Raw genomic sequence first — 24991 nt, forward strand, 5'->3', positions numbered from 1 at the left:
GGCCAAGTCCAACCAGGACAACAAGCAGCCTGGCCATAGGTATTGGCTCCTGTCCTTTACCTCCAATCCCTAAGGCACTGGGAAGAGACAGGACTTCACCTGTGCCCAGGGACCGGGCCATCCCAATTCAGGGAGCATAACTGCTGTTCTAGCCAGGAGATGCGGACTGCCAGATAGGATGAGGCCATGACCAAGAAGCAGATCCTAGAGCAAGAGAGATAAGAAGGATATCTTATCTGGAAAAAGGACATTTTTGGAGGCTCACCAAAAATAGGAGTGGGGACAAAGCTACTTCCTGCAACTGGCAGAATTAAAGAACTCGTTGCCTCTCAGCTACATTTCGGCCTGGAAATCTTTGTTCCCAGAGGCCATGTGGGGGTCCTGAGACTCGTCCCCATGGAGGTGTCTTTGAAGCCCAGCAGGAATTCTGGGTCCTTAAACTGAGCCCACCTTCCCTCTGACCAGCCACCTTGGTCCTCTGCCTCCTCTTCAAGGCCGCTAAGATTATCCCCCAAGGTGGTACGCCCCTTCTCCCAGCAAGTGCTGAGGCTGACAGTTGGAACTCAGCCAGCAGAACCAGAGGAAGATCATGAGGTAAGGTGAGGGGAAGCCAGGGGCCCCACCGTGCTCACCATTCGGCTGGTCCTTAGGCAGAATTACAGACAAGTCTGGGGTTCCAAAAACTGCTCTAAAGGTGGGTGGCAGGAAGGCCATGGCTCTCCCCTAGTCTATCTGATGGCCCTCTCCAATTTTGTCAGCTGTCCCCCTCCCCAGTCCCGTGCAACTTTCCCTTTTTTCAATAGCTTCGTATCCTGCCCCTCCCTACTGCACAGCCTTAACCCTAAATTACAGGGGTGCATGAATAAAGACTGGAGGCACTTTGTCTTGCTACAGAAGGTAGCCTCCAGACACCACTCAGGAGCTTTCAGTTGACTTAGGACCTTCCCCTCACTCTGGACATTGACCTCCCCACACACAGAGGCCCCTGCTCCAAACAGCCAGACACCCAGATGAGTTTGACCCCTCCCATCTCCAATATAGTCACCTACAGCACAAAGATGACCTTGAGGAGCTGGTAATCCCAGAGCCTCAGCTCCCCGTCGCTCCTGGGCTCTTCCTCCAGCTTCTCCTCCTCACAGACGGCCTTCTCTGTGATAGGAGAGCAGTTAGGCTTCGTCCTGTGGCAGGACGCCCAGCCCAGCAAGGAGCAAGCCCACCTCCCCTCATTCTCAAGCTGCTTAGGCTTTTGGCTTGGCTTTCCCTTATGGATTTGGATAAAGTACGAAACAGCTCTCAGAAGCCTTGCTGGCTGTGATTTTTCCATTTTGCAGAAGTGGGGGCAGGGAAAGCCTGGTCTTTGCAAACAGTTGTCACAGACGAGCACCCTGAGCTCACCAGACCCGGGAGGCTTCCTGGAGGGAAAGAAGCTGTCCGTGGAGTCCATGGATGCCCGAGGTATACAAGGGATGTTGTCTGGGAGCGACAGGGACCTGGAGGCTGGGCACACTTTTCTCCACTTCATCTCAGGGATGAGGACTTCCTGCAGAGAAGGCAGGAGAAACTGTCTCTCTATGACCCTTGGGATGTCACTTGTCCTAAGGGGCCCACAATGGGTTTATCAAAGCTTTTCCAGGTACTACCAATACAGATACCTAGTGAGCATGATGGCAGGTACCCAGAAGGAGGGAAACCATTGCCTTAGCAACCACATGTCTCTCTTACCTGCTTCCTTGCTGGGACCAGCCATTCTTCCGGGGAACAATGTCTTTGAAGACTGCTACTATAGAACCACAGTGGGATCCAAGACGTGAGCTAACCCAGGTACGTGCTCAGATCCGCTGAGCCCAGGAAAGCTTGGCACGATGTATCTTAGATTGGATAAGTCCTCCTAATCTGGACTCTGACCCTAAGTACATCACTGACCTTAGCAGGGGGTACTTAGGGTCCCCATCAACAAAAATGGGAACAGCACCTTCTATCCCCTGCATAGTATAGTGCATATTATATGCTTGGCTAAATGCTTAGTGGTTAGTGAAGGAGACTTCAAACACCCTGGGGTCATTTCCATCCCCATCACCGTTCTAGCAACTAAGCTCTGCCTACCCAGAACCCCAGCAGCAAAGGAAACTGCTGGGACCTCAGCATCTCAAATGAGTCTGAGTTCTACAGTGATAGCCTTTGGAGTTCTTCCCCGAGGACATCTCCATCCCCTGGAAGGCCCTCCTGACCTAAACACTGCTAAAGAAAAGAGAATGGTCACTGGCTCTGTGGCTGTACAGGTGTGGGATCCAACCTGGGCAGTGTTCTGGAGGCTGGACATCTGTTCTGCTCAGAAAGTCAGCAGATCTGCCCAGGACCTAGTGGCTCCGCATGGCATGGAGCGTGTCAGGTCTAGGGGACCCCCCTGGCATAGCCTGGCCACTGGCTCTTGAGCCTGGAAGGGGACGAGGGGACATTGTGGGCTGCTGCCCGGGAGGCCCTGAAGCCTCAGAGCCATAGGCTCCCTCACACCCGCAGCTTTCGCTTCCAACCTCAGTTCTCACCAGGGACTCGCACTCAGGTTCCTCTGGAAATTCTCTTACACTCAGGCTCTTCTTGCTGGAAGGCTAAGGAAGAAAGGGAACTGGGGTCACTTGTCCATCAGGAACAGCCAAGGTCAGGAGTGAGGAAGTGTTAGCACTCTCCAAGAGAGCTTTACCTCCAAATAAGCCACCTTGGGTCAGAGGAAGCCTAGCTCCCAGAGTTTGCCAGAGTCGCCTAGTTAGTGCTGGAGCAGAGGGTAAATCCAAGGCAATGTACTTCCCCATGCTGCTGCCCCTCCCCACTTCCTCAGCGTGGGCCAAAGAGAGCTGTAGGCATACCGGAAAGCAGCCACGTGCTTCTGTCTGCACGCTGAGGGCATACACATGGGGACACACAGCGGCCACTGGCCTCAAAGAGACATGCTCATAAGCATAGACACCCCGTCCAAGGACTAAGCTCAGATACACTGGGCCTGAGCCCATTACTCGCCTCTCCCTGCTCTTGATCCCTGTGCTGGAGAGACTGGCCAACCTCTCCCAACAGCCTTGTCCCAAGACCTCAGTCTAGGCCTGAGCAACCGCCCTGGCCCAACTCCTGCCCCGGAGCTCCATACCTGGAGGTGTGTGCAGACCCTCCTCAGCATGTCATATACACTGTCCCGGGAAAGCAGTGACACAAAGATGTACTGGGACAGAGAAAGAAAACAGAAAAGGGTGGTGTAAGTACAGACTGGAGAGAGTACCAGAGTCAGGATCCTGGGGTTGGGACAGGAGACTTACAAGGGATGGCCGGCCCAGAGACTCACTGACCTTCTGGCTGGTGTTGGTGGTGATGGCCAGGCCATTGGGAAGAAGCCGCGCCATCTTGTGTTTTTTGATCATTTGGACAGACACCACGGGAATGACCACCTGAGGGAGGAGATGCATGCTTCTCCAGGACTCACCCCCAAGGACACAGTCCCTTTGCTTCCTGCATAGTGCCCCCTGACTGGCAGTCAGCCAAGCATGGACACCATGGAGAAGGCTGGCCCTATGTGGGAGAATATGTGAGCGTTCTACTCTCTGATGCAGGCTCCCCTTCCAGGTGTCCCACCGCCCTGCCCCTGCCCTCTGGGCTCTCACCCTATTATCCAGGAGGCCAAGGATGGTTGCCCTGGTGAACCCCATACTCCAGTAATGGAGTTTCCCTGAGCCACCACCTGGCCACAATTATGGCTCCCCCAAAGTGTGACATACCACTCTGATTCTGAAGGCATTTCAGAGGTACCCATAGGCAGAATAAATTGGCTGTGAACTGTTCTAGACTCTGGAGTCTAGATTGGGGCCCTGCTTTGGAAGGGGTGAAGCTACTTCCCTGGAGACCAGGTGGGATGCCTCACAGTGAGAGGCTTCACCAGGTGCCTAATGCCCGCAGGGTAGGGGCCCTGTCTCTTTCCCAGCTGGGGCCTCATGGGCCCATTGCAGCCCTTACCACTTATTACTACCTTTATATCCTTGCCAAAGAGGCTGGCATGGAAGCAGAGCCAGTTGGGGGAGATGTAGAGCCGGCCCTGGAGAAGGAGGTCTCTCTGGAGGGCGCAGGAACACACTGGGAAGTCATAGGAAAGAAGACTGCCATGAGCAACCCCGAAGGCCCAGGGCCTACGTCCTCACACTCAGGAGTCCAGAGCCCAGCCTCAGGGACTGCCTTGCTCAGAACCCCCCTTCCCAACCCCAGGCCCCAAACCACCCATTCCACCAGCACCCTGAGTCCTTCTCAAGAGTCCTGACTGCCCCACCTGAGCCCACCAAACTGCTAGATCTTTCCTCTTCCTCTACTCATGCTTCAGAGGGTTCCCTAAGCCTGGATTCTCACTCCCTTGGGCAGAACTCCTTGCCCTGCCCTGGAGAGAGGGCCTCGATTGTGTCCCACATGCTCACTGAGAAGCCTGAGCAGGAAAGAAAAGTCATGGATAAGAACAGAACAGAAATAAATTTGGAAGCCCTGACACTGCCCCAAGAATACTTTCATAAATCCCATTTCAGATCCTCCATCTGCCCGGTCTTCTCAGACTTCTAAAGAAAACAGGCGCAACCACATGCAAAGGGCAGCCAGTTCCCATATCAAAATTGTGCCTTGGAGGCTCCAGAGGAGAGGACCTGGGCCTCAGGCACTCTAGGCACCTGTCCAGGCACACCTGGGAGACAGCTCACCTTTGAGAACCACCTCCTCCAAGGGAATGTCCTTAAACAGCTTGTGGTATTGTTGGTTGTATTTACTCAGTAGCGTCTGCAAACACACAAGCTGGGGCTGAGAAGTCCCAAAGGGGCCCTGCACCAGCCACCAGGAAATAATGCCATGGGGGCAGGGGCTCCGGGGACTTAGCACCAAGCAGTCGGCAAAGAGCCAGCAGGGGTGAGAGGCTGAGTCCCTAGCGCAGCTTGTCTCTCGGTGACATGACGACAGGAGGTCCTGACGGGCAGCACTGACGGGAAGGGGACGCACCACCCCACCCAGGAGGGGACAGTCACTCAGGTTTCCCTTGGTGACAGGCCTTGGCGGCCAAGGAGCCAACAGTCCCTGGATTCGGGCTGCCCAGAGCCCCTCCCTTGATGGGCAGTGAAAAGGCAGCCTCCACGCACTTACCCCTTCTCGGCCACACTTCTTTATCTCTTCACCCTTCAAGCCTTCTGGCCAGTGCAGACTGCAAAGGAGACATTCCATTCCAGGGACAAGGAACCCTTGAGTCCTGCCCATACATCCTTGGTGCCAGGTCTGCCCTGGCTTCAAGCCAGAAGCTTGGGGGAGAGATTGAAGACTGAGGCCCTTCTCTAGGAGCCACAGCAAGGTGATAAGCAACAGGGAGGACGGAGCTCAGCCCTGGGGAAGGGCACTTGTGCACGCTGGGAGCCTTCCTCCCAGACAGCAGTGGGCAGCGGGCCCCCCAGGAGGTATGCTCCTCCTGAGCCTCCATCTCCCATCTCCCAGAGATGCTTAGGAGCTGCCTACCCCTGGGTATCAAAAACCCTCTCCCACATCTCTGGCCAAAGGATAAGCAGAGGAGCAGACCCAAGGATAGGTGAGCAGGAGACACAGGGATCGGGACCAGTTTGCAGGTGAGGTGGAGATGTCAGACTCACGGCTCCGGGGCCTGGCCATGGGCCATGATCCCGGCAGGACTGCCCTCCTTGCAGCCTCCTCCCTCCCGGCAGCCTGGAGCTCAGCAGACTCACCTGACCTGAGGGAGGCTACCAAGGCTGAAGGAGAGGGGGTGGTGCTGGAACGCAAAGCTTTGCCCTGGCCAGGTTGGCCTGAGGACAGGTGGGCAGGGAGGAGGCCGGTAATCTGAGAAGCCTAGACTCTGCTAGGTCCCCGTGTGCCGGGACAGGCCCCGGACTGGGAAGAAGAGGCGCGGGGCAGCCTATGCCCAGCCTAACACCAGACGCAAGGTCCCCTTTCTGCCCCTTCTTTAAGCCCTTTGCCCCTTTCTTATTTTTTATTTAAACACCAGCCAGTTAACATACAGTGCAATATTAATTTCAGGCGTACAATAAAGTGATTCGATACTTCCATACATCACCCTCATCACGACAAGTGCACTCCTTCAACCCCATCACCCATGTCAGCCATCCCTCCACCCACCTCCCTGCTGGTGCCCATCAGTGTGTTCTCTTGAGTCCAGAGTCTGTTTCTTGGTTTGTCCCTCTCTCTCTCCTCTTCTCCCCTTTGCTCGTTTGATTTGTCTCTTAAATTCCACATATGAGTGAAATCATATGGTATTTGTCTTTCTCGGACTTAATTTCACTTAGCATAATACTCTCTAGCTCCAACCATGTCATTGCAAATGGCAAGATTTCATTCTTTTTTATCTGCCCCTTTCTTTTTTTTTTTAAAGATTTTATTTATTTGAGAGAGAGAGAATGAGAGACAGAGAGCACGAGAGGGAAGAGGGTCAGAGGGAGAAGCAGACTCCCCGCTGAGCAGCGAGCCCGATGTGGGACTCGATCCCAGGACTCCAGGATCACGACCTGAGCCGAAGGCAGTCGCTTAACCAACTGAGCCACCCAGGCGCCCTGCCTCTTTCTTTAATGTCCTCCTGAAGGCTTCCCACCCCCCATCCATAGGTATCTCTGACTGGGAGGGGCCTCACCTGGAGTCCAGGCGTGCCTGAACCTTGGCTAGTTTCTCTGAGCAGGACACGGGGCTCTTCAGAGAAGCCGTCTTTCCGTGCATCTGTTGGTCGCTGCACAGAAACAGGCCCACATCAGGAAGGGCGGCTCTGTGGGAGCACCTTTCCCTAGCAACTTCACACGCCCAGGCCGGCTCCTCTGCCCGCACCCCAGACGGGCCCTGCTATTCAGGCGGAGGCTGAAGATGTGACCGGTCAGAGGCAGCAGCTCAGGCAGGAGTGCTCTGGTTCCTGACAGAGGGGGCAATCTCATGCCGCCTTTTCTGGAAGCCTGCAGGTCAGTTTATGCCCAGCCCGGAAAGAAAATCAGCCTACCTTAGTGGAGCACCAGGCAGGTAGGCCTGGCCCACCCTTGAGAAAGCACAGTGGGAAGGAGGACGCTAAGACTTGCTCACAGCTGACAGAAGTTCCTGAGGGGCCTGGGCGGCATTCCCATAAGCCATCGGGATCTGGGAAAGGATGCGGAGCACAGGAGGCTGAAGCAGAGCTGAGGAACTGGTGCAGTGAGGGTGTGTGTGTGAGGGCGGGTCTCCAGTCGGCCCACAGGTAACCATGGGCTGGGAGGGGAGGAGCGGACCCGCACCAGGAGGTGGTCTGGTGGCCTTCGGACGCACAGGGCACCTTGGCCCTGAGAGCCAAGCCATCTCAAAAATGTCACAGAGAGGGGGCCCTGGAGGGAGGAGCCGCCATCTCCCTGGGCAGGTAGGGCTCCCCAGTGGCTTTTGAGTTCATGCCTCCCCTAAACAGCTCTAAAGCATAGGGTCCCCCGTTCCTGCCCCTCCAGGAGACAGGCTAGGAATCAATAAAGCCTGAGCAGTCCAACTCACCCCCAACAGAGTGGGCCCAGAAGCTGACAGGAAGAGAGGGTGGCCAAGAAGCAGGGCCAAGGCAGGGCACCGTGGTGGTCGCAAACAGGCTACAAGGTCCTGGGCAGATAAGGAGCTGGAACCTGAAGCCTGCAAATACCAGCCCGCAGTCCCTCTCAGCTCTCACTGGGGTGAGTCAAAGTTCTCTTCTTCAAGAACAGAGTTGCCCACTCAGCTGAGATCTGCCAAGACCCTCAGAGATGAGATAGTCTGACCCCCTACCATGCTGTGTACACAGTAGGAAACAGACCAGCCAAGGGACCCAGTATCACACAGTGAAGAGCCAGGTGACCTCACCCTACAAAATCAGCCCATCCACAGCCCTGTGGCCTGGTGACCTCTGTCCTTGCCCTTATGGAGAATTTTGGTGCACAAATCAACATAGGTTTCCTGAATCTTGCAAAGCGACAAGTTTTGCTAGTGATTTGACCCTTTTGACCCCCAAAGGTAATTTCTAGATTTATTTGGTTCCATCATTTCACAGTTCAAGAGGGTTTTTCCTCCCCCTCTTGATTTTTATTATGCTCATTATAGAAAATATGAAAAAGATAAAACCTATAAATATGATGATCAAAATCCCCCAGAAGGAAAAAAATCTTCAAAAATCACCCAAAGGTTTATGCATAAATATACAATTTATGGGAATGGAATTATGCATTATAAAATGTAAGTCTTACTTTTGTTGCTTAACATGATCTCATGAGGAATTCCCCGTGTCCCTGCCCATGGCTGAGACAGATTCTCAGAAGTGTGATTCATGGGTGGAGAATGTATATTTCTCAGGCTCTTTAGACCCACTCCCAAAGTGCTTCCAGATACTCTACTGGTGACCATGACCATCAGCCTGTTTCCCAACATCGAGTCCTTACCCTGGCTATTCACTTTTTCTCACTTTTGCAAATTTGGTACGTGAAAACATGCTATTTTCATTTCTATTTCTGCTTACGGAGGGGTTGAACGAGTTTTCCCATGTAGGCATATGAACCCCTGGAACTTCCACCTGTGAATCGTCTATGAGGATCTCCACCTTTGTCTTATTGATTTGTATTAAATGCTTTTTCGAGAACATTAATCCTTAGTTTAACATGTTTGCAAACATCTCCCCCAGTGTGTCATTTGCCTTTAGTTTTGTTCCATTTTTCTGTGGTGGATTCCTTCCACGTCTTCCATCTCTCGGTTCCCCACTTGGCTTGCATGCTTTGGTTGGAGAGGCCCCCAACGCAGAACGTGTACAAGTCAAACCGCTGAGCCCTTGGAGAGCTTGGACCCTGCAGCCTGTGGTCTTTCCTGGGCCACCAGGGAAGAGAAGGGTGGGTGTGGGGCCCACTTGAAGGAACACACTCTAACCTGGAGGACCAGGGATCGAGTGAGACCCCCAAGCAGGACCTTGGCCATGGTCTCAGTGGCAGGGAGCCTGTCACTCAGGCACTGGAAAGGGTGATTGGAGGTGTCAGGGCCGCAGGAGCTCAGAGAGCAGACAGAGCGAGAGTCACAGAAGGGCTCCCAGAGAAAAGGAAGCCGAACCTTACCGGCTGGGTAGGACTATCGCCCCGCATAGGTTCCCATACTCTAACTTTCCGTTCATAATCATGCCTGTGCGGGGATCCTAGACCGAACTCATCCTTAGGTCCGGCATGACTTTCTCCGGGAGAGGGGAGCCTGCCCTCCGCCCTCTCCCGGCCTAGTGAGGAGCCCCCGCGGCAGACACTCACAGCACCCCAATCCCTGCCTCCCTCTGGGCACTCTTCACACCGGGTTGGTGCCTGAACTGCTCATCTCCGGGGGCTCCAGCATGGCAGGGACCCTGCCTCCTCCCTCACTGAAGGCCCTGAGCTGGGGGCAGTGCCAGCGTGTGGCAGTCACACACGGCCCGTTTGAGGAATGACCCTGTGGGGACAGGAAGTGAGGCTGGAGAAGGGACAGACCGCGAGAAAAACAAAAGAAGGCTCTGCACATTTCCCACAGCATCTCCAGGAAGAGAAGAACGGGGGTAAAACGCAGTCACTGGGAGCAAATGGCTTTCAAATATCCTTAAACTTAAAAGCAACTCCTTTACGCATGATGAACAGGATGGTTACAAGCCATTCCGACCTGTCCATCTGTGAAGGCCAGTCCCTCCTGGCCGGCCTCCTAATGTTCCTGATACAGAGACCCCGCCTGGGGCCCCAAGATACTGCTTTCAAAATGATCAAGTCAGACTTTCCACCAATTAGTCTTCTCCCCTACAGTGTTTAGATGAGTAAAAATAAAGACACGGGAGCGAAGTCAGATGCACAGGTAGGCCTGGGGCAGAGTGGTCACCACAGAACCAGTCAGGAGGGGAGCCCCCAAGGACCCACTGGGCCCTGCCACAGAAGGCCAGGAAGGGAGCTTCAAGAGCAGGAAGCTGGAGAATGGGGGGGCCAGCCTGGGTCCCCCCCCCACCATGCTGGTGGCCTCTGTGCATTCCCACACAGACCTCCTCGAGCCAGTTGCTCTGTGTGTTGTGAACGACGCCCCCAGCCCATCCAGTCCCACCCACCTCCACACTGTGGGGTAAGATCAGAAGTCCTCAAATCCGTGTCTGTTTTTCCAATCAAAGCCCCCCACCCCAAAATATCATTATTGTAATCAAGGGGAGGCCCAATACTTTGGACATTAGAGAGGGTAGAAAAGGTTGGGGAAGGCCCCGATGGGGCCCTTTCACCCTGCTGAGCCTGGTCCCAGGGCAGGATGCCTCTCCAGAGGACGCAGCAGGAACTTGACCCGCCCGCAAGCCTTCCTTCATTCCCTCCACAAATACTGAGCTTTATCGTGCCATGAGCCCCGCGTGGGGCCTGCCGCTCGGGGCTGCTGAAAGGGCAGGGATGGGCAGCTAGCAGATCCAGGGAGATGTCAGGAGAGGAGCCAGGCCAGTCAAGAAAGGGGGGCCACAGAGAGAGCAGGAGAGGAAGAGAGACAACGAGGAGAGAATCCAGAGGTGCCAGAGTTGAGCTGCGTCCTACAAACTCAGGGATCATGCTTCACAGGACACCTGCCATGTGCACTCCACTCTCAATGTTTCCCAGGCTCAAAATACTCCCACTAGGCGGGCACTCCCAAATCTAAATCTCTAACCTTGACACCCCCTCTCCTCCTGAGCTTCAGCCCGCCATCGGGATGCACCCAGCAAGGCGCGCTCGGTGTCACCCCCTCGATCTGCTTCCTTCCGAGCACCCAACATCCCTGAAAGTTTCCTCCTGCCACAGCGGCCCCAGCCAGAATCCGTAGCTCTCTCCTCCACGCCCCCTACGACCAATCGATCCCCAAGGCCCCAAGAGCCCTACCACCACTTAACCCACGACACCATTCACTTTCTCCACTCCTGCTGCGCGGGCCAGCCGCCATCACCGCTGTCCTCTCCGCGGATGCGGGCGACAAGCTTGCTCACATGCCTGGCCCTCTCCGCACCTGCACGGCCAACAGAGCCACCTGGGGCCCAGACCCGATCCCGCCGCTCTGCAACTGGTGTTCCTTCTTGAGTTCCCTCTCGCCTCCTCTGCAGGCCTTCCTGAGCATCCTGCTTCCCTTCCCAGGCTCCCCCACAAGGCTCCCCCGAGCCCCAGCTTCCTTGCTGCCGTCGCCCTCCCCAGGGACGCGTCCTCCGCACCTGGAATTCCTCTCCACGCGCATCCACCCGGGGAATTCCACTCATCTTTCGAGCCCCAGTTCAAATGTCACCTCCTCTGCGAAGCCTTCCCTAGTGTCCCCCCTATAGAGTTGGTCAGTCCCTCCTCTGTGGTCCCTCGTCCCCTCCGTCATGCTGTTGCCCCAGCACTTACCACACCAGACTGTGCTTGTCTGTTTACACGTCCGTCTGCCCCCAGCCAACTCTGAGCTCCACCAGGGGTGTGTCTCATACACCCCCGTATCCCCAGCACAAAGCAGGCACCTAGTGTTTGCTACCGTGAAGGAAGGAGACAGAGAGAGATGGTGACACTCCCAGAGGGGGGAGGGGAGGAAAAAGCCAGGCAGCAGGAGGGAATGAGGACGGAGGACGGAGCCCATGGGGCCCCTGCGGGCGGGTGGAGCCTGGCCGTGGAGCAGTCGTCAGCACCAGCTCAGCACCGCCAGGCACCCAGTCCATCCTGGCTGACTGATCAAACGGGGAGCTCAAGTGGAAGGCAGAAGACATAAGAAAAAGGAGAAAGTGGCTCAGACGGGATGGGATAGACATGGTATTTGGGGCCCTCCTGCCTCCCCTGCACTGTCCACTGAAGGGCATGCCCCTGGGCTGTCCTGTGCCCAGGCAACACTCCTCCAGCTTACCCAGCCCCTTGTCCGCATTTAACCCTTCGTAGCCCCAGGGCAAACCTCCCCCCCCCTCCCGGGGCTCCTCCAAGCCTCCAGCCGGAGCCATACCCCAGCCACGCTGAAGCAAAAAGCCAGGCCTAGCAGCCTGAGCCGGGCCTTCAGGGTCGCAGGCAGGTCCCCTGGGCAACTCGGCTACCTCCCAAGTTGACTTCTCCTGGGCATTCGAGATACTAGAGCATCCTGTGGGGCCTGCCAGCCCTTCTCAAGGCCGGGCCCAGCAACAGTTTCTCCCCTTCGGCAGCCAGCTAGGACCCTGGGCCCCAGGGACCTCCAAGTAGAGCCGTCTTCCAAACAAAAAAAAACACACCTTAGCACCACGTCCCTGAAAGCACAAAACTCACAGCCCACCGAGGTGGCCCACCTCCACCTCCGCGCACGGTGCACCACCTCCTTCACAGAGGAGAGAGACCGTCCGGTCAACTCTGATGTGCAGCCTTCTGGCTACACGTGAACATCACATGGAGACCTTCTCCAAAACCCAAACAAAAAAATGATGCCTGAGCCCTGTCTCACATCAATTAAATCAGAGCCTCTGGGGGGAGCCACTAGGTAACTATATATTTTCAACTTCTTAGTAAAGAATAATTTGCATACAGAAAAGCGCACATAAAATAAGTGTACAATTCAGTGCATCTCACAAATAGAACACACTTGGAAACCAGCCCCCAGAAGCCCCCCCACCCTGCTCCTTCCAGTCTCATCCCCTCCCCCGAAACCCACAAGGATGACCATCATCCGGGCTTCCACGGCACACGTGGTCTCTGCCTCTGCGGGCTTTCTGTGAATGGAATCGTACCACACATACTCTTTTATGTGGCTTCCTTTACTCAGCAGTGCATTTGGGGGATCCGTCCATGGTGTTGTGTGTAGCTGTAAACTCCCTTTCCACCAGTGTTTGGTATCCCATTACACGGACATACTACAACTGATTTATTCATTTGACTCTAGATGGGCATCTGGGCAGTTTTTCAGTTTTTGCCTGTTGTGAAAGTGTGGTCAAGAACATGCCAGTACCTGCCGTGTGGACACAAGTATTCATTTCTACGGGTAAACACTTAGGATTGGAATTGGTGGGTCAGAAGGTAGGCCTGTGTTCAGTTTCAGGCTTTTCAAGGCTCTCAGGTGATTTGAAACATGCAACCAGTGTAAAGAAACCACTGGATGACTCTCACCCCCACGTCTCTCCTTCCACTGGGGCTCAGAGGGAGAAGCATACCTCCCCCGGAATCCAGGTGGAATCTCCCCGCCTGGGCTCTGGAGCTAGGGCCCTGCCCCTCTGGAGTTCCAGGAACACCCTCGGCAAGACAGGAACCACATTGTTCATAGAGATTTCCTTCATCTGTTAAGGTCACAGAGCACATTTACCAGGTCACGCCAAGGAAGCAGGGGTAGCTTTCTGTGCGGCAGAGGTTGGCTCTGTGTCCTTCCCGAGAGCCTCCTTACGTCCCTCCCAGGGCCACAGTCCTGAAAAACAGCCCAGACACCGGCTGACAAGACCTCTGCCAAAGGGAAACTGGCATAATGCTGATAGGGTCAGGCTTATCATCAGTACTCTAAAACCTGAAGAGAAAAGGCAATCTTCTTTTGCAAAAATAATCCTAGTATTTCTTACACAGAAACTGCACCTCACTTTATTTTCTAAGCTGATGTTCCTTATCTAGGACAACTGCTTTGCTGCTTCTGCCGCCCAGAAAAGGAGAGAAAAGCCCACAGCTGAAGTCCATCCTGAGAATAAGGGGGTGGGGCTTGGTGTGTTGGGGGCCACACGCTGGGTCCCCCAACCAGCTGTCTGGCTCAGCAGCCCTGGCAAAGGGCTCAGCAGGGGCAGTGCTCAGCACAGCTGTGAGCCCTACTTCCCAGGAGGTCTGAGAACACCTGAGCCAGGGATGTGCTTAGCTCCCTCTGACAACCCGGGGCAGTTTTGAAATGAATGGGAAGGTGGAAGGCCAGGTGCCCTTCTTCCCAAGACATCACAGTCTGGACCAACTGACCCTGGCCGCCACTGGCAGAACTACAGGTGCTTCAGACCTACACAGGGCCATCTGCAAACTGACCAGCAGCCTCTCTGGAGGGAAAGATGATCTTAGCCCATCCGACTCCATTTCTAGTGGATCCTACGAGACGGGAGGTGCCCAACCAGAGGCAGTGAGCAGGTAGGACGGACGTATGCTGCAGGGACACTGGAGCAGAACCTCCGGGTGTCCCCGGAGCTGGGTCTAGCACAGGCGAAGAGGGAGCAGAGAGCAGAGAGAGAAGCAGCAGGGCATGGGCCAAGGCCCCAGGCTGGGAGAGAGCAGAGGGTCTGCCCCGCTTGCAGCCCGTTCACTTTCCCAGCACTTGCAGCCAGACCAGAAGCCCCACAACCAGGGCACACCTGTGATGTCATTTCAGCCACTCACGTGGGGCAGGTGGTTCTGCTGGCATTTCACGGGGGCAGAAGGGAGGCCCAGCGGGCTCCAGTGACATGCCCACATGCAGTCGTTGGCAGGGCCAGGACCCCGTGGAGGTCTGACACCCAGGCCTGGGTTCCACCACACCCCCAACAGGCCTTCGGGGTCAGGAGGCGGAAGGACTCGGAAGGTTCAAACCAAGTCAAGCCCTATTAGTGGAGGGAGCCCCTGGGGAGAGAGGGGACAGTTGTGGCTCAGGACCTCCAGCCCTGAGGCCCTCTCTGGCGTCCGGTCATACAGAGGAGGAGGCAGCCCAGACAGGTAAGGCACGAGCTCCCGACCACACAAGTAGGGACGAGTGGAGCTGAATTCAAACTCCGGTCTGCCCGAAATCCTGCACTCTGCCCCTTCAGCACGCCGCCCAGAGGGCTCTGGGCCTGGTGTTCTGCCCTCTTCGTAGTGCTCCCAGTAGACGGGGCTTGGGGGAGACCAAAGGAGGTCTCTTGAGCTGAGACAGCCATGCAGGGGCCTGTCTGAGAGGTGGGGTTCCCTAGATCAGACCCCTTCCTATTCCCCACCCCCACCAAGGCTTTATCTTCTTTGCTCAAAGAACCAAACAAACTGGGAGAGCTAGTTGTTCAGGAGGAGATGAGAGCTTGCTAGCCCTCTGGGGGTGGCTGCATCCAGCCTGAACAAGGACCCCTCTGAGCTCTGCTGCCAACAAGAACACCTACCTACAGGGATCTCAGAGGCTCCTGGGCCTTCCACCCAATGGGAGCCGGGAGGGCCAAGAGCAAGGCTGGCCCCATCTCCCACTCTTGGCAGCCAAGACGTTGCCCACTGCCCAGGTCTCTCTGTGGAGCCCAGAGCTGGTCAGCCAAGCCCTTAGCTGCTTGGTTGACTGGCCCCACCCCGGTTAAAGGACCCCAGTTGCCCTCTTCCCTGCTCTAGGGCCCCCCACACACCCCCGCCATCCAGCTCTGGGCTCTCGGGGCACACTAGAAAGGCCCAGATCCTCACAGGGATGGAATTCAGGATCAGAGTGCTCAGGCTGAGTCCTCTCAGGCATTCAGGAGGGTTGCTAGTGAGCTGTCCTCCCGGCTCTGCCTGGGTCCTGCTTAGCTCCTGCCCAAGATGGAGACCTTCCCACTCTTATCCCCCAACACCTCCGCTCCCCGAAGCCTGGCGAGCCTGTAGCTCCGCGGAGAGCAGACCCCTGCTCGGATATCTTCATTGCTGTACTGCCCATTTAAGTGGTTGTCTCCCCACTAGACCCACTAGACCGTCTTCCTTATTCATCTCTCACCCCGGGGGCCGCACACAGCTTCAGGCATGCAGTAAGTGCTCAATAACTATACTGAATAAACAAACACTCCCTGCTGAGAAGCTCCTCTGTGTAGTTTGTTCTGCCGCACTGGGACTCGGGACACAAACACAAGACCTGGAGAGAGAGCAAGTCACTCAAGTTTGCTTCTCGCTGCCCTTGACCTCCTTCTGGGTGGTCCCCAGTCACCTTCCTCTGGGTCTGCTCTGCTATAAAACGGGGGGGAAATCCCCTCTCTGACCTGCAGATCTTCAGGGCTGCTGTGGGGGTCTGAGAGGTCATGGCCTAGTCCCGGGGTGGTGGGGAGGGCGGTTCTCACAGCCTTGCCCTCCACCCCCCACCCCTGCCAGCAACACTGAGAGCTCTACATCCCATCATGCCCCTTGAGGGATGCCTAGAAGTGCAGCCGCCCATGGGAAGCAGAGACTGAAGCCCCGCCAGGCCCCAAACGGCACCCACAGAGCTCCTGCATGACTGACTCTTCCCCTGGGACTACAGCGAGCAAGCCTCTGAGGGGACGGCCCTCTCTGCACCTGGGCCCCACCCAGGGACTGCCCCCCCCCCCCGTCCCGCTGCGGGGGGGCGGCCAGGAGGTACTCCCACAGCTCAGCTCCCACACGCTCAGCATCCCACCCCACCCCCCCAGAGGTCTGAGGCCAGCAGTTGCCGCCCCCTTCCCCGGCCAGAGCTCAGAGGCCCGCAGAGTGACAACAGTCCCCAGGGAGACAGACGGACAAAGAACTGAAACATGGAAGCTCTGCTGCTGGGCACGGCCAGGATTTCTCATGAAGCCCAGGCCACACCGCGAGGAGCAGGCGGTTGGTCCCTGCGGAGAGTGACCTGCCTGTCACTGGCCTCATCCCACATTTCCACTGCTGTGGAAGCATCTGTTTGAGCTGGCACCCCTGGACCTGGTCACAGACCACTTTTTCTTGGCCGGCCACTTCGGGCCTGGCCGTTTCCAGACAAGAAGCTGGTCATTCAGGTCGAAAAACAGACTTGCATTCATTAAGAAACAGAGCACTCCTGTGCTTCTGGGAGCTACCCTCTGCCCAGCCTGCTGAAGGAGGGCCCACAGGCCGCTCGGCCCGCTCAGCCGCCCCTCCCACCCCCCCACCCCCGCCCAAGGCTACCAGGGGGTGTGGCTACTCTCGGGACAAGCCTGCTCTGTCCATCCACGGATACCATCCAACGCACCCCAATTCCAACCATCCCCTAACACCCACCTCAGAATCACGCTGCCTTTGTGGGCCCTCCAGGCTCTCCTCAGGGCACGGGGCCAGGTGGAAGGAGTCTAGGGTCCTGAAAGAGGCTGGGGGTGGGGGCCAGAAGACAGAGAGGCAGGCCTGGAAGTACCTGTCACTGCCGAGGGGGCTCGAAGAAGCCACTCCCTCTCTATGGGCCTCAGTTACTCTCAGCGAAGGGGCGAGAAAGCCTCAGCCCAGGAAGGAAAGCAAGTGTTGTCTGAGGGAGAAACAAAGCAGAGCTAGGAACTGGGTGAACTGCAAATGGCCACTGACCCTCCTGTGGTCAGAAGAAGCCCCTACCCCAGGAGAGGCTAGCAGGGTCACAGTCCTCAAAGGGCTGCCAGCCTCCCTGCCTCCCTCCTACAAACCCCAGCTGAACGTCTGCTGTTCGCTCAGCTCCGTGTAAGTGCTGTGTGTACTAAGAGGGATAAGGCAAGCTACTATCCCCAAAATGCCTGGTGGGAGAGGCAGACATGAAACAAATTATTTATATAAATCAATACATAATTATAACTATGTCATCTATGCTACGAAAGAAGAGCCCAGCGTCCTAGTTGGACCTCTATCAGGGAGTCCTGACTCAGCCGTGGAAAGCAGGGAAGCTTTCCTTAAATAGTGGCATTTTGAGCTGATAGCCAATGGGTGCTAATCAGATGGGGGAGCGTATTTGGAGGGAGTTAGAGAGGGGTCATTGTAGAGGGTTTATGATGGATGTGCAAAGGCCCTGAGGCCAGAGGTGTGTAGCATGTATGAGGAACATAAACAGAGCCTTTGTGTCTAGAGGGTGGAAGTAGTGAAGTGGGGAGCAATGAAGCTGGAGGGGTTGGCAGGGCTAGATCATGCAGGGCCCTGTGCACCCCAATAACGGTTTCTTTCATTTTCTTAAAAGCAGTGGGGAATAAATAAGGGGATTTAAACAGGGAAATACACTATCAACTTTGTATCTTTTTTTTTTTTTAAAGATTTTACTTATTTATTGACAGAGAGAGACACAGCGAGAGAGGGAACACAAGCAGGGGGAGTGGGAGAGGGAGAAGCAGGCTTCCCGCCGAGCAGGGAGCCCGATGTGGGGCTCGATCCCAGGACCCTGGGACCATGACCCGAGCCAAAGGCAGACACTTAACTACTGAGCCACCCAGGCACCCCTATCAACTTTGTATCTTAAAGAGAGCACTCTGACATAGATATGCTTGAAAGTAATCCAAAGGAGGTGGGGAAGGGGGGAGTAGAGGTAAGTATTGATGAAATAGGGACAGTCTGCTGTTGATGATTATTATACCTGGGTGATGGATAGATGGGTATCCACCCTACACCTCTCTCCTTTTTTGTATATGTTTAAAATTTTTCCATGGAGGGACGCCTGGGTGGCTCAGTTGGTTAAGCCACTGCCTTCGGCTCAGGTCATGATCCTGGAGTCCCGGGATCGAGTCCCGCATCGGGCTCCCTGCTCAGCAGGGAGTCTGCTTCTCCCTCTGACCCTCCCCCCTCTCATGTGCTCTCTCTCTCTCATTCTTTCTCTCAAATAAATAAATAAAATCTTTAAAAAAAAATAAAAAAATAAAAAAATAAAATTTTTCCATGGAGACAGATGAGTTAGGAGACTGTATTCCAATGGAGAGATGATGTCTCACACTTGGTGGCAGTGGTATTGGAAGGCCAGGGATGGATTCAGGATATATATTTCCAAATAAAATCAACCTGACTTGGTGATCCATTGGACGTGGGGTCTAAGGGCAAAAATGTCAAATATGACTCTAGATTTCTGGCTTAAGCAAGTAGGATACTGCTCTGTTTTACTGAGATGAAACAGGGAAAAATATATTGGAAAAAGAGCATATTTGAAGGAAACAATCAAGAGTTCAGTCTTGAGGTTGTGTGAGAAACATTTAAGTGGAGATGTCAAGCTATATAGGAGTAAGGAGCTCAGAAGAAAGGTCCAGGACAAAGGGATAAATTTCTGAGTTATTGGACCACGAATGAGTACAGGAGCTAGCAAAGTGGATACATAAAGAAGAGAAGCTATCAACAAGGGGGCCAAAACCAATTCAATGGGAGAAAGATTAGTCTTTTCAACAAACGGTGCTGGTACTCGATATTCACATGCAAAAGATTTAAGTTGGACCCCTATCTCACACCATATATAAAAATAAGCTCAAAAATGTCAGAGCTAACGCCACAAAACTTTTAGAAGAAAACAGTGTAAATCTGTAAATTTTTAAAACAGTGTAAATTTTTGTGACCTTTGATTAGGCAATCGTCTCAAGATATGATACCGAGGAGCGCCTGGGTGGCTCAGTCGTTAAGCATCTGCCTTCGGCTCAGGTCATGATCCCAGGGTCCTGGGATTGAGCCCCACATCGGGCTCCCTGCTCAGTGGGAAGTTTGCTTCTCCCTCTCCCACTCCCCCTGCTTGTGGTCCCTCTCTCATTGTCTCTCTCCCTGTCAAATAAACAAATAAAATCTAAAAAAAAAAAAAAAGATATGATACCAAAAGCACAGGAAACAAAAGAAAAGATAAACTGAGCCTTATCAAAATTGGAAACTTTTGTGCTAATGATTCATCAAGAAAGTGAAGACAACCCACAGAATGGGAGAAAATATTTGCAAATCATATATCTGATAAGAGACTAATATCCAGAATATATAAAGAACTCCACCTTGAAAATATTATACTAAGTGAAATAAGCGAGTCCCAAAAGATAAATACTGTATCATTCCACTTATATGAAGTATCTAGAGTATCAAATTCAAAGAAACAGAAAGTAGAATGGGACCGGAGGGAGGAGAAGGTAGAGACGTATTTAGTGGGTATTTCAGTTTTGCAAGATGAAAAAGTTCTGGAGACAGTTTGCACAACAATATGAATATGCTTAACAATACCGAACTGTACAAATGCACTTAGAAATGGTTAAGATGATAAATTTTATGTTATGTGTTTTTCTTAACCACAATTAAAATAATTTTTTAAAAAAGAACTCTTTAAAAAAAAAAGATTTATTTAGGGGCGCCTGGGTGGCTCAGTCAGTTAAGCGTCTGCCTTCAGCTCAGGTTATAATCCCAGGGTCCTGGGATCAAGTTCCCCATCTGGCTCCCTGTTCAGCGGGGATGTATTTATTTATTTGAGAGAGAGAGAGCACGCACACTTGCAGGAGGTGGGGAGAGGGACACAGGGAGAGGGAGAGAGAAACCTAAGCAGATTCCATGCTGAGGGCAGAGTCGACCTAGGGCTCCATCTCACAACTCAATCTCATGACCCTGAGATCAAAACCAGAGTCAAAACCAAGAGTGCACCATCCAGGCGCCCCCTAAAAAGAACTCTTTTTTTTTTTAAGATTTTACTTATTTATTTGACAGAGAGAGACACAGCGAGAGAGGGAACACAAGCAGGGGGAGTGGGAGAGGGAGAAGCAGGCTTCCCGTGGAGCAGGGAGCCCGATGCGGGGCTCGATCCCAAGACCCTGGGATCATGACCTGAGCTGAAGGCAGATGCTTAACGACTGAGCCACCCAGGTGCCCCCCTAAAAAGAACTCTTAAAATTGAATGATAAAGTCCAGTAATCCAACTAAAACTGGGCAAATGTTTGACTAAACATTCTTCCAAAGGTGATGTCAAATGACCAATAAGTACATGAAAAGATGCTCAACATCATTAGCCATCAAGGAAATGCAAATCAAAACCACAATTAGATACCACTTCATACCCACTAGGGGACCATAATCAGTATTAGGTGTTGGTGAGGATGCGGAGAAACTGAGCCCTCATGTATTGCTGGTGGGAATGTAAAATGGTACAACTACTTTGGAAAACAGTTTGGTGGTTCCTCAAACGGTTAAACATAGAGTTACTATAGGACCCAGCAGTTGCACTCCTAGGTGTACACCCCGAGAGAACTGAAAACATGTGCATACAAAGTCTTGTACAAGAATACTCATAGCATTATGATAATTAACCCCCGAAAATGGAAACAGCCCAAATACCCATCAACTGATGAGCAGATAAACTGTGGTACATCCACACAATGGAATATTACTGAGCCATGAAAAGGAGTGAAGTATTGTTACAAGCCACATTATGAAAGAAACATTAAACGTAAAACATTATGCTAAGTGAAAGAAGTCAGTTATGAAAGACCACATAGTGTATGATTCCATGTACAGGAAATGTCGAGAACTGGCAAATCCATGGAGACAGAAAGTAGATTAGTGGTTGCCAAGGTGCTGGGGAAAGGGGAAATGGGAAGTGACTCATGGGCGCAGGTTTCTTTTTGGGGTCATGAAACCGTTCTGGAATTAGCCGGTGGGGAGAGCGGTGCAACTTGGTGAATACATTAAAAGCGACTGAATTGTACACTTTAAAAGGGTGAATCTTATGGTATGTGGATTATATCTCAAGGAGGTGGAGAGGGAGGAGAGAAATCTGGGACCCGAAGAAGCACAACACTTAAAGATTGTGTGCAGGAGAGGGTCCCCCTGAGGAGACTAGGAGAGAGAGAGCTGAGAGCTAGAAAGAAACCTAGGGGTAGGGGTTGTCATGGAAGCCCAAGGAATGTGTCAGAAGGAGGAATAGGAATCAGTGGTTGCTGAGAGGCAGGTAGGAGGAAGACTGAAGGCTGTCGATTCAGCAGCAAGGACACGGTGGGTCACTTCGGCAATCTCAGTGGGGTAGTCGGGGTATGAATCCAGACTCGGGTGCTAAAGGCCCGCTCCTCCTTCCTCCCTCCCAGGCTGGTGACCGCATCCCAGGGGCGGACCGTGAGGGCAGGTCTCTGAGTACGAGTGAGGATGCTGCTGAGCGCAAGTCAGGGGCCAGCCCGGCGCCGCGCCAACCTCGGATCCTGCTGCCTTGCTCCCAGTGAAAGCCGGCGGAGATGCTGGAGGACGGGAGAAGGTTCCCTGCGGGGCGGGGGCTACCCGCGCCCGCAGCCCCACCGCGCCCGCAGCCTCACTGCCGGGCCCGCCCCGCCCCGGCGTCCTCACCTGCCGCTCCTCCAGCCCCGGCGCGCGTCTGCCGCAGCCCGGGAGGCACCGGTCCGTTTTGGACGCCTGCCTCCGCAGGGGATGGGAAGCCCGGGGTCACCCGGCGCCAGAGGGCGGCCACACCCGGAATTCCAGCCTGGCACTGAGCTCAGCTCCCCGAGGCGGCGGCCGGGCGCCAGCGATCCCGCCCGGCCGGCCGGCCCAGCCTCCGAGGGGGCTGATGCGCCCTGAAGCGTTTAGGGCAAAAGCTGGTGCGGACGGGGCGTGCTGCCCGGAGTGCAGCACGCCCCGCCGCACCTCCGGTCCTCTCCAAAAAGGGATCCAGCGCCCCACCCGAGGTCCCCTTTCGGATCGGTGTCCCGCACCAAACCTGGTAGCTGGCCCGGATTTAGGACGGCCCAAAGCTGCACAACTGGGCTCCCCCAAGCTGTGCTGCGGCGAAGGGTTCAGATTCCTGAGCCATGACCTAGTCTTACGGGGCTTGCTGGGTCCTGGGACCTCTTCCTCCAGGGAGAACTCCAGGTGGCCGAACTGGTGGAAACCCCCGGAACACCTGCTCTCGCCCCTATTATTCAACAATGTTCTGAAGGTTCTAGCCATTGCACAGAAGCAAGAAAAAGAAAGAAAATGTTTAGACACTAAGAAGAGAGAAATTCTATTATTTATTTATTTATTTTTAAGTAAGCTCTACGTCCAAAGTGGGGCTTGAACTCACGACCCCGAGAAGAGTAGTATGCTCCATCGACTCAGCCAGCCAGGCACTCCCCCAAAAAGAGAGAATTTTTATTTGAAAGATGGTGAGGTAAACTATCTAGAGAACACAATCAACTGAAAACAAACAAAAGAAAATGGCTCAGACCACTCATATTTTGGCAGTAAGCTGGGTAGAGCTGTGGTGGGGATAGACACATAGTGAGTTCTTATGGAGTTTATTATTCTAGGGGTTATAAGATCAACATAAAAGTCAATAGATTCTCTGTAGACCCACAGTAAAAAATATATATATATAAAATATATATAATTATATAATATATATAAATATATAAAAGTCATAAAATATATTTGGGAAAATGATTCTATTCACATGGAAACACATATAAAATACCCAAGAATAAACTTTTAAAATGTCGAAAGTCCATGAGAAGAAAACCATAAACCTTTTTTAAAAGACATAAAAGACTTGAATAAAATGTTCTTGAGTGGGAAGATACAAAGTTTTAAAGGAGTGAATTTATCTCAAATTTAATGCAAGGGCTTGCCTTACCAGATGTCAGAACAAACTACAAAGCTAGAGCAATCAAAATACCATGGTATTTATAGGAAACAAACTGAGGGTTGCTGGAGGGGAAGCAGGTGGGGGGATGGGGTAACTGGGTGATGGACATTAAAGAGGGCACGTGATGTAATGAACACTGGATGTTCTATGCAACTGATGAATCAGTGAATTCTACCTCTGAAACTAATAATGCACTATATGTTAATTAATTGAATTTAAATAAAATAAAATTTAATTAAAAAAAAAAACAAAATACCATGGTATTTATCAGCTTAAGAAAGATGAACAGATCCTAACAGGGAGTCCAGAACATGATCTATGGCTATCCGAGAATTTAGTATATGATAAAGAAGGTGTTCCAAATAAGTAAGAGAAGAATGGATTGTCCAATAAATGGTATTGAGGCACCCATCATTCACAAAAATAAATTCCAAGGAGAGTAAACATCCAAATATTTTCTAAATCAATAAAGAACTAAAAATAGAGGAGAGTATTAAAATATTAGGAAAGATTTTTCTAAGCAAGATATAAAATCCAGAACACCTAAAATATTTAATGGCATAAAAATTAAAAACTTTGTACATTTAAACAAAGAATTGATATTTTTAAACATATAATGAACTTATCCAAGTCAGCAAAAGGAAGTAAACGATCTAATAGAAAAGCGAGCAAAGAATATTGAAGAGGCAAGTCACAAAATAATATTTCTCATAACTATATTATTGTTAAGCACTAAAAAATTTATAGTGCTCAGTCCCACCAACGATTTATTACAAATCTACAGATCCTTTGATCCAACAACTCCATCTCACATAACTCGGCATAAGGAAATAAATGGACAAGTAGGCAAAAATTTGTATTCATATGGTTAACAATTATGGTGAAAAAGTGGGAATACCTAAATGATATGTTATCAATATCATAGATTCCTATGCAATTGACTACAAGAGTGGAGTACAGCTGCATGGGCTCAGAGAGAAAAAGGCCCAAAATGTGTTGTTTAGTGAAAAGTAGGTACAGATTAGTAAGGAAAATATAATTAATCCATTTATAAAATTTAACCCTCTATACCTAAGGGTATGTATCAAACAACAGTGATTATATCTTGTGTGACAATTATAGGGTGATTTTTACTCTCTTTTTTAAAGATTTTATTAATTTATCTGACAGAGAGCACACACCAGCAGGGGGAGGGGCAGAGAAAGAGGGAGAAGCAGACTCCCCGCTGAGCAGGGAGCCCGATGCGGGGCTCGATCCCAGGACCCTGGGATCATGACCTGAGCCGAAGGCAGATGCTTAACCAACTGAGCTAGCCAGGTGCCCCTGATTTTTACTCTCTTTAATTTCTCTTTTATTTAAACTTATTAAAACAGGCATGTAATACTTTCAAAATCAGCAAAACACAAGAAAGATTGTTCTTAATATTTAAAGTAAAAGGAATAAATGATATCATCTTTTTTACTTATTACATGTCAAAGGCTTAAAAGCTTAATAATATCTACTGTTGATCAACATGCCGATGAATGGGCAGTCTCACCCACTACTATGTGATAGGGCAGTGTGAGAAAAGGTACATACACTTCATATGTAGATACCTGTCAGGCCCATAAATTCCAACTCTAGCAATTTATTCTTAGAAAATAACTGGACACAAATTTAAACGTATAAGAATGTTCACTGAACTGTAGTTAGAAGAAAAAAAGAATAAGCCAGGAACAAATTGTGGTTTATTCATGGAGGAAAGGCTATGGAACAAAATGATATTTATCGGGGCACCTGGGTGGCTCAGTCATTAAGTGTCTGCCTTGGGCTCAGGTCCCAGGGTCCTGGGATCGAGCCCCGCATCGGGCTCCCTGCTCGGCGGGAAGCCTGCTTCTCCCTCTCCCAC

At 52.2% G+C, this 24991-nt stretch overlaps 2 protein-coding genes across 9 annotated transcripts in view; both read right to left on the reverse strand.

Moving 5' to 3' along the window:
- Positions 1 to 21847, reverse strand: part of MYO9A (myosin IXA) — a 347057-nt gene extending 325210 nt beyond the window's left edge. Inside the window, exon 1 of the mRNA XM_027572329.1 lies at positions 21828 to 21847. The gene's annotated coding sequence lies outside the window, so the exon portion shown is untranslated. The remainder of the gene's footprint in view (positions 1 to 21827) is intronic.
- GRAMD2A (GRAM domain containing 2A) overlaps positions 1 to 24991 on the reverse strand; it is a 35981-nt gene that overhangs the window by 3549 nt on the left and 7441 nt on the right. For 3 of the 8 annotated variants that reach the window (XM_027572336.1, XM_027572340.1, XM_027572341.1), the window contains exons 2-11: positions 6653 to 6745; positions 5149 to 5206; positions 4716 to 4791; positions 4007 to 4110; positions 3333 to 3431; positions 3137 to 3208; positions 2544 to 2606; positions 1396 to 1540; positions 1050 to 1149; positions 100 to 204 (exon numbers count right to left, since the gene is read on the reverse strand). In XM_027572336.1, the coding sequence (XP_027428137.1) occupies positions 100 to 204; positions 1050 to 1149; positions 1396 to 1540; positions 2544 to 2606; positions 3137 to 3208; positions 3333 to 3431; positions 4007 to 4110; positions 4716 to 4791; positions 5149 to 5206; positions 6653 to 6745 (915 nt within the window). Of the gene's footprint in view, positions 1 to 95; positions 205 to 1049; positions 1150 to 1395; positions 1541 to 2543; positions 2607 to 3136; positions 3209 to 3332; positions 3432 to 4006; positions 4111 to 4715; positions 4792 to 5148; positions 5301 to 6652; positions 6746 to 7006; positions 7141 to 13254; positions 13342 to 24991 lie in introns of those variants that run through there. The other 5 variants (XM_027572339.1, XM_027572342.1, XM_027572343.1 and 2 more) reach the window with 5 other exon arrangements.

This window comes from Zalophus californianus, chromosome 6 (genome assembly GCF_009762305.2).
Source record: "Zalophus californianus isolate mZalCal1 chromosome 6, mZalCal1.pri.v2, whole genome shotgun sequence".
Classification (NCBI taxonomy): Eukaryota; Metazoa; Chordata; class Mammalia; order Carnivora; family Otariidae; genus Zalophus; species Zalophus californianus.